We start from the raw sequence: 14,021 nt of genomic DNA, 5'->3' as shown, positions 1-14,021 counted from the left end.
ACCTCAAAGAAAAAAGTCACTCTTTTGGGGACAGTAACGTGCATATTTTGGACCGAGAGGACAGATGGTTTGAAAGAGGTGTGAAAGAGGCCATTTATGCCAACCTGGAAAAACCATCCCTGAACAGAGGAGGGGGGCCTGCGACACCGCTTGTCACCAACATACAATACTGCTTTGACATCCTTACCCTGGCGGTTTCACAACAGTTCACACTTCCAGTCATGTACTTTGAAGGATTAACACCTTCATCAGTGAGAATCTTGGTACCATTGTGATTGGATCATACCTTCTTACACCTGTCAGTTTCAGCTAACACCTAACTGAACAAGTTCAATGGAACCATTGTGATTGGATGTCTGTGACTCTACTACCATCAAGGGTTTAAATACCGGGGAATTCCCTACCAGTCATTTGAACTGAAGAAGCCACTCGGATGAGTGGTGAAACATTTTCAAGAAAAACTCCAGTTGTTTTAGACTTTATTCTACTAGATACTGTATACAATACTCTTTCTAACTTGATTTACTAGGAATGCCCACAAATCTGGTGGTTTAAATTGCCATTTAAGTCACATGACAATGTGCATTCTGACTGCTGAATTTGGTGCAACATATACACACTGGCAACAAGGGATGGATAATTTTGGTAGAATCTGTGACTTTGGGAGGTGTAACTAATAATGTGCACCCCAGTCCATGGCTCCCATCCCATACACATAGATTACAATCGTTCACTTTAATCCTGTGTAATATTAAGCACAATAACACAAACTCTCCATACTTACCCTACTGGCCTGTAGGGGTCCCTGAGACAATCGTAAGTACAGTAGAACATAAAGGGGCAGTTGACCAATAAATTAACTTTTGGAATATTGTAGACTGCAGTATTCTAAGCCATTAGACGTCATTCCTTTTGGGCTCTGAAATATCTCACAATTCAATTTGCTATCTTGTTACTAAGGCGTAATTAACCTAGTAACAAGACAGCAGCTTGGAAGTCAGTATAGAAGATAAATAGGGGAGGGCCTGACCCTAACCCTGCCAACCAGATGGTATATTTAGTTTCAGCTTTTGAAAAGGCAGACTAGGAAGGCTATTAAAGAAGCAGCCATAGCAAATAAATAATGGAGACCAACTGAAAAGCTGCTGAGAATAGGCCCATCTACAACATAATTTAAGTAAAAATGAAGATGAACCTCCCCTTTATGCTAACTGAAATGATCAGTGCTGTGATTTAGCAGACGGGGAAGCAATTCATGGAGGACTTGTTCTGTTCTTCTGTGGGGCAGGAACAAGCTGAACACGTCCAGGAACAAGTCCAGGGTATAGATACATTCAAAGAGGCAGTTATCAGCCCACGCTGCTATCGTATTGAGCCTTGGTGCTCAGATTCACTGTTCCGCAGCTGCCGAACACAAACAGCTTGCTGAGCATGCTGGGAGAAGTAGTTCATATAAAGACCTAGGTGTGCCAAGTTTAGCCTCCCAGCTCTGCCCTTGCGCAGTCACTAAATATCATGAAGTGTAATTCCTTATTTAAATACCCGTTTCTGTCATTGCCAGGGGGCCCTTCACTTCTTATGAGCTGCCTTAGGCTGAGCCTTAAGTTCCAGGATCTCTTTGAAGTCTTTGGCCATTTTTCGCAGGGAGTCCAAGTGCAGGTTAACATTCTCCTCCATCCACTCTTCCACTGTGTCGGGAAAATAGATGGTCTCCAGCTGGACGCGCAGGCCGTCAGTGAGGGCTTCCCATTCTTCGTGGGTCCTGGGCAGAATTAAATAGTTAAATAAATGAATGCAGTCAATACAGAAACCATAATGAAATAACCATGCACATGTTCTCTAGGCTATCTACTGATCTACTGGAGGAAAGGAGATTTCCTTTACTACAAGGGCAGTCACGTAATTGCATTCCAAAACAAAAAGAGATGGTGATAAGTGATTGGCTAGGTGATTTCAAATGGGGTCAAATGCATTTCTGTCAGAAAACAGGCACATCATCAAGATCATCATCAATCTGATTGGCCATAGTGGAGTTATGAATCCTTTCTATCCACTAAGGCTGAATTGGCAAAGGACTTACTGAGGATTTTGCTTCTAGGGCAGTGGTTCCCAAACTGTGGGGCCTGGAACACTGGTAGGGGGCCAAGACTGAAGTTAAGTTTAGGGGTGATTTTAGGAGAATGCTTATTTGACCCTTCTAGATACACCTAAAGCCTAGCTTAATATCAGGGCTGCCATCAGTGGGTACTGCAGTCAAGGGCCCCATGGTAGAGAGGGCCGCAAGAAAAGGTTATGAGGAGGGGTTGGCTTGTGGGTGAGGGGCTGGTGGATCAGGGGCTTGGTGGTGAGTGCACAGGTCTTATTTTTTTGGGGGGTGCAATTGAGCGGGTTAATAATTGAAGCCCTCTGGGGGAGAGGGCCCTGCTAACTTGTAGTATGGGGCCCATAATTCCTGATGGCAGCCCTCCTTGAAATACTTGTGACTATGGATAAAAGTCTCATACACCAATGTGCCCCCTTTATCTGTAACATTATTGCAGCCCTGAGCAAAGGCTGGACCTCCATTGTGGCAGTGCCACCATCAGGGGGGTACTCAAGTCTCCCCAAGAGATGCAAAGCTGCAATTTGCTGGTTGCAAAGAGCGAAATGGGGCAGGTCATGGGCAGGATTTTGCCATAATAATGGAATGGGCAGGGGTGTGACCAGGCATGAGAGAGGAATATTTTTTTCACTAGGCCCCATGCTACTTGTTGGCAAGGCCCAGGAGTCCATGTGACTGGGGGCTAATAAATGGGACCCCCGGGGAAAGAGTGACCTGCTATAACTTAGCACAAGTGCCTTGCATGATTACAGTAACAATAGCCCGCCCCTTACATGTGCTACACACACATATACATATATATATATAAGTGTGTGTGGGGGGGCAAGGTGCAATGTTTGCATGTACCAGTCGCCATCCCAATGTTGTGTATCCCGAACACACTTTCCAGTCCAAACAAGTGCCTGTTTATGGCCAATGGATGACTGGGATCCCTGAAGGAGGGTACAGACTTTGTTTATCCTGCAAACAGACACACATAACGAGGACAAAACCAATTAAATACAGAAACCCAACTCACTTTAACACTTTGTCTCTGAAAATCTCCATCTTGTGTGGGTTCCCAAAGCGATGCTTGCGGTGATATGCGGAAAACCAGCCGCGGATTTCACTATAGGTAGAGAGGCAGTGAGTTGGGGAGCCGGGAACTCAGCAGAGACACAAGCAAAGGAATGGAGAGGTGGCCCCCACACATGCAGGCATGGGGTAAGGGTAAGGCACATACATACATACATACATACATACATACTAGCCCTTTGAGTGAATGGAGAATAATAACCTTGGTGTTTAAGTGTCATCTGGACCTACGAATGTACAAACTGCGACTGGAATTAATAGGGGGCAATGCCAACCATACTGTCGGCTGACTTCTGGGCTGGGAATAAATTAGGGTAATAAAATACCCGTAATCTTTCTATCTGCCATTATATTTAGGGCTTTCTACACTCTGGTACATGGTTTTGCCCACACGCCTGTCTTCTCCAGGTTGGATGGAAAGATGAACACTTAGAGTTGTAAACTCAAGAAGCAACTCATTTATTTAATATCATAGACATAATTATAAAAGCCTTACCCATTTTGTGCCACTCCAGAGCACTTAATCATAGTCTGATTAGGTGCCCTGGAGTGGCACGAAACACGTAAGGCTTTTGTAATTATGTCTATGATGCAAAATAAAATAGAAATTCTTTTAGACTAAATTAACGGCTTCAAGTCTCAACTGTTTGGCCAGGACCTGTGCCAGCCTGAAATTATTGTATTTCATTCAATGGCTGCTGCCAATGTAGATAGAGGGCCAGGACAAACTACATACCAAGGGGCAGTAATATGCTGTGGCAAGGTGCAAATATATAGTGGACTAAGGGGGTATTTACAGTCAGCACCAGTCAATTACAAAGAAAGGGATAGGATAGGCCACTAACCAAGGGGCACTGATAGTCAGTACCAGGCTGACAATACAGAGAAAGGGATAGGATAGGCCACTAACCAAGGGGCCAGTGATAGTCAGTAGACAACTTGGAGACCTTCCTTGCACACCCTGGCACTCCAAGGTGAGGAGCTCGGTGCACAATGCTGGAGGAATTGGCACCCTCCCAAACAATTCTAAAAAATAGAAAGCAATGGCACTTAGAGCAATTACAAGCAGGGCGAGCCCTTGCTACTCCGCAATAAAATTTGCAAGGGCTTGCCCTGCTTGATATTGCTCTGAGTGCCATTGCTTTCTATTTTTGCCACTGATAGTCAGTACCAGGCTGACAATACAGAGAAAGGGATAGGGAAGGCCACTAACCAAGGGGCACTGATAGTCAGTACCAGGCTGACAATACAGAGAAAGGGATAGGGAAGGCCACTAACCAAGGGGCACTGATAGTCAGTACCAGGCTGACAATACAGAGAAAGGGATAGGGAAGGCCGCTAACCAAGGGGCACCGATAGTCAGTACCAGGCTGACAATACAGAGAAAGGGATGGGAAAGGCCGCTAACCAAGGGGCACTGATAGTCAGTACCAGGCTGACAATACAGAGAAAGGGATAGGGAAGGCCGCTAACCAAGGGGCACTGATAGTCAGTACCAGGCTGACAATACAGAGAAAGGGATAGGGAAGGCCGCTAACCAAGGGGCACAGATAGTCAGTACCAGGCTGACAATACAGAGAAAGGGATAGGGAAGGCCGCTAACCAAGGGGCACAGATAGTCAGTACCAGGCTGACAATACAGAGAAAGGGATAGGGAAGGCCGCTAACCAAGGGGCACGGATAGTCAGTACCAGGCTGACAATACAGAGAAAGGGATAGGGAAGGCCGCTAACCAAGGGGCACTAATAGTCAGTACCAGGCTCACAATAAAGAGAAAGGGATAGGGAAGGCCGCTAACCAAGGGGCACTGATAGTCAGTACCAGGCTGACAATACAGAGAAAGGGATAGGGAAGGCCGCTAACCAAGGGGCACTGATAGTCAGTACCAGGCTGACAATTCAGAGAAAGGGATAGGGAAGGCCGCTAACCAAGGGGCACGGATAGTCAGTACCAGGCTGACAATACAGAGAAAGGGATAGGGAAGGCCGCTAACCAAGGGGCACTGATAGTCAGTACCAGGCTGACAATACAGAGAAAGGGATAGGGAATGCCGCTAACCAAGGGGCACGGATAGTCAGTACCAGGCTGACAATACAGAGAAAGGGATAGGGAAGGCCGCTAACCAAGGGGCACGGATAGTCAGTACCAGGCTGACAATACAGAGAAAGGGATAGGGAAGGCCGCTAACCAAGGGGCACTGATAGTCAGTACCAGGCTGACAATACAGAGAAAGGGATGGGAAAGGCCACTAAGCAAGGGGCCAGTGATAGTCAGTACAAGGATGCCAATATAGAGAGAGATCTAGGGGAGGCAGGTTGCCAAAGGCATTGAAAAGACACAAGACAGTTCATAGCAGTATCGTTAGTTGTTTATGACACTAGAGACTGCTTAGCCCAGGGCAGGGAAAGCTACCACCCTCTTGTTGTTAGGATGCCAGCAGTTGTAGTGCAACAAAGTACAGAGGGCATCAGACTCATCAGGGCCCCTTCCATTTAAAGGGCGTGGGAGGGGGGGGAAGAAGGGCAATACCAACATATCACTATCGTCAAACTCACCTGTCTCCTTCCATTATTTCTTGCACTTTCTTTTTCAAGTCACTGTTGATGGCGCCAACCATCCTGTAAATCTCAGCCCCGGGGAAGGCTCCATTGCCGTCACTGAGAGCCATAAAACAGCACCGAATTAGTTTCCATCCAACCATGATGAGCAGATAGAGTCGCTCAGAGAATCATTATCCCTGCAGCTCGGCCTCGCTCAGTCCCTAAATCCTCTGACTTTCGTGACGGTCATAAACAAAAACTCTGAGATCTTCGTCATAGATTCTGTGTCTTTGTGCTTAATCTCCGGGATTTGGGATCTTTCCTTCTGCCCAGAGACAACACGGCACACTCCCTACCTTTGGCTTACTGCTCCTTACCTGCAACCAGGGGGTGTGAGTATGGATGCTCAGGCACCAATTTCTCATCTACCTTTCTATTCGTACCCTTCTCGTTACCCAGTCTGCAGTTCATACCAATTGCCTGGTTGCTAGGGGAAGTGAGGTCATAGTAACCAGATGTTTATACCACTTTTAAGGTGTAATTTTTGTTTATGACCAGAAAGAGTGCTGTAGGGATCATACCCACAGGTACAATTCCATTAACCCTATATACTGATATACCGTCTATTGCCATTAGGTGATACTCACTTTGGTTCTCACAACCAAACAAATGCTGAAACAATTTCAAATTAGCCACACCCCTTCTCATGGCTACACTTTCCAATGGAGGCCTGGAGGTACAGAACTCTTATTAGTAGAAAAATGGTTGAACATATAGGGACTACTCACCAAACACTTTTCTCCAAATCCATTTTACTGAAGCCCAATATCTGGTTGATCTCTGTCTTTGATTCCTGAGTGAGTGGCCCTGAAAGATCGAGGGGCGCAGGATAAACTGCAGGGCTCATTTATTAACATTGCCCAAATGCAAATACCCATAACAACCAATCAGATATTAGTCTTGATCCTACCTGCACTAGGCAGATCACAGCTAATTGCGAGGGACATGTGTGCACATGGTTTGTAAATGAGGAATGGATAGGAACAGAGACACTTACCATGCTGAATGGCACGCAGGCACACCACCAGCGAAGGGAGCGCCACAGGCAGTAGCTCACATAGCACGGAGTAATGATCATACCTACAGGACAAACAGAAGCTTTTGTTATGGATATAACCGACAACTACAAGTCACTGCCCAGGCAGGTAAGAACATTAGATAAATAATGAGGTGATTAGAGATTGGCAAATCTAAACAGACTATATACAGTATTTTCAAACAGGTGAGGGGTTACTATAGACTGTTAAGAAGTTCAAAATGTAATTAAAATAATATGACAGATCCATGTAATACTGATATTTGTATATATGTGGGGGAAGATTTAAATAAAACTAAAAAACTAAGCAAAAAGCAAGTAGAGACTCCTGTAGCCAGATAATGGCAAGCCCAAATCACAGCTGCCATCTGCTGACTACTTTTGGCAATGCATGTCAAAGGTGAATAAATCAACACTGTCTTTAGTGGTATCGGGATCAGAACAAAACTATTAAGTGTATCAGTTAAAACAGCCACAGTTCCATCCCAGAGGCTATTATCCCCCCACTGCTACTGTAGGCACCATCTCTCCCTACTATACCTGCTATCCCACAGCCACAGTCCCTTCCCAGAGGCTATTATCCCCCCCACTGCTACTATAGGCACCATCTCTCCCTACTATACCTGCTATCCCACAGCCACAGTCCCTTCCCAGAGGCTATTATCCCCCCACTGCTACTATAGGCACCATCTCTCCCTACTATACCTGCTATCCCACAGCCCCAGTCCCTTCCCAGAGGCTATTATCCCCCCACTGCTACTATAGGCACCATCTCTCCCTACTATACCTGCTATCCCACAGCCCCAGTCCCTTCCCAGAGGCTATTATCCCCCCACTGCTACTATAGGCACCATCTCTCACTACTATACCCGCTATCCCACAGCCCCAGTCCCTTCCCAGAGGCTATTATCCCCCACTGCTACTATAGGCACCATCTCTCCCTACTATACCTGCTATCCCACAGCCACAGTCCCTTCCCAGAGGCTATTATCCCACTGCTACTATAGGCACCATCTCTCCCTACTATACCTGCTATCCCACAGCCCCAGTCCCTTCCCAGAGGCTATTATCCCCCCACTGCTACTATAGGCACCATCTCTCCCTACTATACCTGCTATCCCACAGCCACAGTCCCTTCCCAGAGGCTATTATCCCCCCACTGCTACTATAGGCACCATCTCTCCCTACTATACCTGCTATCCCACAGCCCCAGTCCCTTCCCAGAGGCTATTATCCCACTGCTACTATAGGCACCATCTCTCCCTACTATACCTGTACCATTTTACATCCTTAACCATTTCCAATCTACTAGTACCATCACCACTGCTAGGAAAGGCAGCTCTGGTGATTATTACGGAATGTAGCAGGTGCGAGAGAGATGCTGCTTTCGGATGATTATTCTACCTCCGCTGGTGTCTCATCACTCACCTTTGCCACCCGGTCATTACAATGCCACTGTAGCGGATTTTGGGGAATTTGTTCATGCTGTCAATCACTTGTTTCCACCGCAGATGGTTATTCATGTGCATGCCAATGGGGGTCCACATCTGATCAGGGCCCGATGCTCCTTTGAAGGCACTTGCAAACCATATGGAAGGAAAACCACATTCCTGGTACTTCTCTATGAATTTTTCTGGGAAGTGAGATACAGAGGCACATGTGGTTACCAGTCTGCTTCTATTAAAGGGAAAGTCCACCTAAAAATTGCAACTTTTCTTGTTTTAACAAGATTTCTTCATTTATTGTATTTGTGCATCTCCACTCTGCCCTTGGAATTGCTCTATGGTTGCAGATATATTATATACTGTATAATAGATTGTTGTGAGAAAGAAGGGATGAATCTCTTTATTTACAGAGCGTTGCTTCTCACTGACAGGAAGGAATTAAGATGGCTGCTGTTTCCATGGTAACAAGCAAAGGCTCATTCAGAGCCAAGCCTGAGGCCTACCTGTTTGTTGGATGTTGAAGTCCTGAGCATAAATCCACAATACCGGTGACACATATTCACTGATTTTGGCATCTAGAAGATAAAAGTTATGGTGACACCACTGGCAACAAATGGTACCTTTCCAATGGAGCAGTAGGAAGTCAGATAGCGGCCCCTATCAAAAAAAGCTGCCTATACACAAAAAGGTCTGTTTATTTGGCGAGGTGAAGTCACCAAAATTAGTGGATCTTTGCCCAATTGAGCAACCCATGTCACTGGTCAAAGATTAATAGGGACCTATTCAGGCTGCCGGGAAAAGACTAGCCCTTTCCTTGTCCAACAGGACTTTTTAAACCTGTCTGATGGATATCTGCCTTTCTCCGGGACAGATATGGGTATGTCCTATTCCACCTGTACCTTTTTAACCAATGGGCTTTTTATGCCTAAAGGGCCCCCTTTTGCATTTGCCAAGGCAAATACTATATCTGCCACATTTTAAAACCATCCCTGACTCCATATTTACCAGTTCCACACATGGATGAACATGGATTCTATAACAACATTTGGGATAGTTCCCAATGGCTATCTTGGAAAGGTGAATGGAAATATCAGCGGTTGGTCTCCTGGCCATACTTACCCTTTATGCTCTCCACACTGAGCTTCCGCAGCATATCGTCCCACATGAACACATACTTGTCAGGGTATTGATTGTGCAGGAAATTCACCACCTCTTTCACATGACCGAGGAACATCTTTCCCAAGTCTCCACTGTTGTTGTTCAACCAGGTCTTGGAATCTTGCCCTTCCCCAAGGTGGAAAACCTGCCGTGCCCAAAACAAATATATAAAGCAGGTATAGGTGGCACTTAAATCACAAACGTAGAAAAAGGCAGGCACTCCGGTATTGTAAAGTGAAGAAAAAGCGCTTGTTCACAAGGAGTAGAAGTAAAATCACAAAACTTTTTTTTAGGCAGCCTATGACTAAGTACCGTGAGGTACGAAACGCGTTAGGCTCTCTGTATCATGTGTTAGCTTAATAAAAGTTTTGTGATTTTACTTCTACTCCTCGTGAACAAGCGCTTTTTCTTCACTCTATAATACCGGAGTGCCTGCCTTTTTCTACGTTTGTGATTTATCCATGATGGCTCCCTCTAACTGAAGGTCTGGGGCATGAGCACCCGGGCCCACCTATACCACGGCTGTGATACTTATGAGCATGTGTCCCCTTTTAGTGTTGTTGATTTATAGGTGGCACTTACTATGGCTCATCATTCAGCTCCATTTAGGTAGGTTTTTATGTAGTAAATATATATGTCCAATATTCTCTCCTCACCTCATCAGACCCAATGTGGACAAAGCTGGCCATGGGATGCAGGTCTAGAACTTGGGCCAAGATCTTTTTCACTAGCGGCATGGTCTCTGCACGGTGTGGGTTTATGCTGTTGGGGTATTGTTCCACCTCTCGCAGGGACCGAAAATTCTCATGCTTCAGCACATACTGCAAAGAGAAGAGCAGTAATTAGTTAAAAGGGATCTAAACCCAAAAGGGGGAACTGGTATAAAGGTACTCGGGGTATTTTTGTCAGAGCTTTTGCATTTTACACTCATGGCCTTTTTTTTTTTAGCAGTTTCTGAGATATTTGCATTTTAGTGCGCTAATAACAGGCTCTTGGCTCAACTGAGAGTCAGCAGCAGGCCGAGCGTTAATTCTATACCGGTGTGTACATAGGGTCGTTTAAAGAGGTGCAGAGCTGAAAGCCTAGTATTAGCAGTCTAAAACTGCCTGAAACAGATAATATCTCAGAACCCACCTAAAACCAAAAATGAATGTAAATTGAAAAAGTGCTAGAAGGACCACCCTGAGTAAGTCCACACCAATCTATTTTGTGTGTTAAACAATGAGACGTGACTTTGGAACTCGGGTTTGGAACATGGTTAGTATAAATAGAGGCAAAATATATTAACCCCACTGTGCCAATACTGTATGCAAAAAGTATTCATTCTTAAACACTATGGGGCCCATTTGATTTTCTAGTTTTCTGATACTGTTTCTTGAAAAATTAGATTTTTCATTCATTTTCCCCAAAAAGTTCAAGTTTTTCGAAAATAACTCCCAGAATTTGTGATTTATTAATGTTTGGTTAACTTTTTTTGTCAAAAAAATATTCGGCAGGTTTGATCTGTTGAGTCTTATGGAGGCTGAGAATAGTAGAGGAATAGAATAGTCAGTGACAGCCTGTTCTTGACACATTTTCAATGAGAAGTCAATCCCCTTATTGTTTTCTGTTTCACTCGGTTTCAAGGGGAAGTCAATCCCCTTATTGTTTTCTGTTTCACTCAGTTTCAAGGGGAAGTTAATCCCCTCATTGTTTTCTGTTTCACCCAGTTTCAAGGGAAAATGAATCCCCTTATTGTTTCCTTTGTCACCCAATTTCAAGGGGAAGTTAATCCCCTCATTATTTTCTATTTCACACATTTTCATGGGGAAATTAATCCCCTCGTTGTTTTCTATTTCACCCAGTTTCAAATTGAAACACATAATTGTTTTCCAAGAATGTCTGTGCCAATGGTCCAAAAATGGCTGCTGGAGCAATTCCTGTATGGGAAAAATAAAGAAGATTCATGGAAACGAACGTACATTTAAACTTGAATTTTCCAAGCTTTAACAATAATGTGACAATGAGCATTATTGTGACATTTAATAAACACAACAATGATTGAGTTTAATTCGAATTTATACCATGTCGAGTTTATATGACTATCAAGGCCAGAAAAAAATGAATTTTAGTAAATTAGCCCCTATGTTCTCTGCTCATTAGCTAGCTAGGTGGCGCTGTTGCCAAGCTTTATTAGGTTCTACCAGCAAAACCAGCATGTCAGCCTGGCTCCTTACTATGAAGGTAATTGGGGAACAGTAATACAGGATATTATTTACAGTGAAATTATGATATTATTATCCAGTCCATCTATTAACTTAATAGTGGTTCCTGATTTGTGAGACTGACAAACCTTACATTGTGAGAATTACTGGCTCTGAGGGGTCTGCTGGGCAGCTACTATCAGCTTGTGTGAGACCGGATGCTCACAACTAGGGATGCACTGAATCCACTATTTTAGGATACGGGCGAACCCCGAATCCTTGGCGAAAGATTCAGCTGAATACTGAACCAACTCTGTAAATTAGGGTAAGGGAGGGCTAAAGAGAAACGTGTGTGAAGTGTGCAATGAAAAATTTTCAACTTTCGTGCTTATGTGACAAAAAGTCGCATGATTTATTAGAGGGGATTATAGGCAGATGGGGGATGTTCTTTTTTCCCATAAAAACAATCAACGCACCAGAGGTCACCCCTATAGATTAGAGGAAAGGAGCTTCCATTTGAAGCAGCGTAGGGGGTTCCTCACAGTGAGGGCAGTGAGGTTGTGGAATGCCCTTCCTAGTGATGCTGTAATGGCAGATTCTGTTAATGCCTATAAGAGGGACCTGGATGAGTTCTTGAACAAGCATAGTATCCAAGGTAGTTTGGGATTAGTTTGGAGGAGGGCAGCTAAGGGACACAACTGATTTACATTGAATTAACACGGTTGGATTAAGATCACTTTTTCCTTATTTTCACCCTCACTTACATGGATTTTAGACCCTGAATGGTTATATACACTTATACTTATATTTATTTTTTTTAAGCGCAGATAAGGTTTATCTATATAGTATCCAAGGCTATTGTGATACTAAAATCTACAGTTAGTATTACTGGTTGTATATATAGTTTATGTATGTGAGTGTATAGATTGGTAGGTGTGGGTTAGGTGTGCTGGGTTTACTTGGAAGGGTTGAACTTGATGGACTCTGGTCTTTTTTCAACCCTATCTATGTAACTATGATTTTAAAGTTTCCTGAATTCAGTGCATCCCAACTCACGACCCAAAAATGAATGGCTATGAGCAGGTGCCGAAAAGGAAGGACACATGGTGATAAGATCCAGAAGAAGTTGATCCCTGGGGATATGAGGGTGTAGGGGCAATAAGGAGAGGGCTTTAGGGTGAAGACACACTGATCTACTTGGTAGCACCTCATGGCTACTAAACGCCAGGCAATACTTAGAATTGCCTCTGCTAAACCTTACATAGAGACAGTTCATCCATATTTGTTCATATTTGGGTTGTGAGCATTCTAAAGCCCTGGCCAGTCTCACACAGGCTGATATACAGTAAGCGCTGATCCGTAGGGCAAGGTCAGGCACGCACAGCGGAGCATAGTTCTGTGCTTTCACGTTTTACAAGTGGATCTACGCTCTGCTCCGCTGCGGGTGCCAGCACTGAGGCGGATACTGTTGTTTTCAGGGCAGGCACACAGGCAGTGTAGCGAAGCAGATCCACTTCTTTCAGCCTGATGGAAAAATGCAGAGCTGAGAGAAGCAGATCTATGATACGTGTGACCTCCCCGATAGATCTCTGCAACCGCAGGCAATTAATCTCTCCGAAATGCATTTCCACCGGCAACAAAGGGAATCGCCAGTAGAAAGGCTTACGCTTCGCTTTTCCAAAGTCGCACAAAGTTTCCTCCTGCAGGCAATTGCGTCCCACTTTGGAAAACCAAAGACCTTTCATCAGAGATTCCCTTTGTTGCCAGAGGAAAGGCATTCTGGAGAGATTAGTCGCCAGCGGGCGACTAATCTTTTTGTTGGACATTAAGATCCGCCAAGCGAGCGGATCTTCCCCCGATATCCCCACCAACGGGTGGGCGATATCGGGGAGCTTGAAGTTAAAAAAAATAATAATCCGATTGTTTGGCCCTGGGGCCAAATGACCGGATTATGTAGGCGGCAATGGGGCAGTCGGTTCGGGGACCGCATCAACGAGCCGATGCGGTCCCCGATCCGACTGGATTTTCTAACCTGGCTGATTGATATCTGGCCAATTTCAGGCCAGATATCGGTCGGCCAGGCCGCTCGGTTCTGCCCATACACGGGCATATAAGCTGCCGAGTCGGTCCAAGGGACTCATATTGGCAGCTTCTATCGGCCCGTGTATGGGGGCCTTTAGCCTTATGGACAAAATTTGTAATTTATTAAAAATTGTAAAAATATAAACTGATTGTAAATCTTCTCTAAATACTGCTACCTGCATCATACCAAATGTTACTTTTAGGGTGAAGACACACGGAGCTACTAGTAGCAGCTACTTGTCATAGCTACTAAAAAAGACAATGCTGATCATTTACTGATAATTGTCTCTACATGTGTTTTAGCAGAGGCAATTCTCAGTATTGTCTATGGCAGGGGATTTT

At 44.6% G+C, this 14,021-nt stretch overlaps 1 protein-coding gene across 5 annotated transcripts in view; it reads right to left on the bottom strand.

Moving 5' to 3' along the window:
* Positions 1 to 467: 467 nt before the first annotated feature.
* Positions 468 to 14,021, bottom strand: part of hexdl (hexosaminidase D like) — a 33,243-nt gene continuing 19,689 nt past the window's right edge. For all 5 annotated transcript variants that reach the window (XM_018097517.2, XM_018097515.2, XM_018097516.2 and 2 more), the window contains exons 6-14: positions 10,071 to 10,235; positions 9,376 to 9,559; positions 8,760 to 8,831; positions 8,240 to 8,444; positions 6,773 to 6,855; positions 6,504 to 6,582; positions 5,731 to 5,832; positions 3,120 to 3,209; positions 468 to 1,762 (exon numbers count right to left, since the gene is read on the bottom strand). In XM_018097517.2, coding sequence (XP_017953006.1) covers positions 1,570 to 1,762; positions 3,120 to 3,209; positions 5,731 to 5,832; positions 6,504 to 6,582; positions 6,773 to 6,855; positions 8,240 to 8,444; positions 8,760 to 8,831; positions 9,376 to 9,559; positions 10,071 to 10,235 — 1,173 coding nt within the window. In that variant the 3' untranslated portion in view covers positions 468 to 1,569. The remainder of the gene's footprint in view (positions 1,763 to 3,119; positions 3,210 to 5,730; positions 5,833 to 6,503; positions 6,583 to 6,772; positions 6,856 to 8,239; positions 8,445 to 8,759; positions 8,832 to 9,375; positions 9,560 to 10,070; positions 10,236 to 14,021) is intronic.

The sequence above is a fragment of the Xenopus tropicalis genome, chromosome 9, assembly GCF_000004195.4.
Source record: "Xenopus tropicalis strain Nigerian chromosome 9, UCB_Xtro_10.0, whole genome shotgun sequence".
In the NCBI taxonomy this organism is placed as follows: domain Eukaryota; kingdom Metazoa; phylum Chordata; class Amphibia; order Anura; family Pipidae; genus Xenopus; species Xenopus tropicalis.
This window is presented reverse-complemented; position numbering and strand designations above follow the sequence as displayed.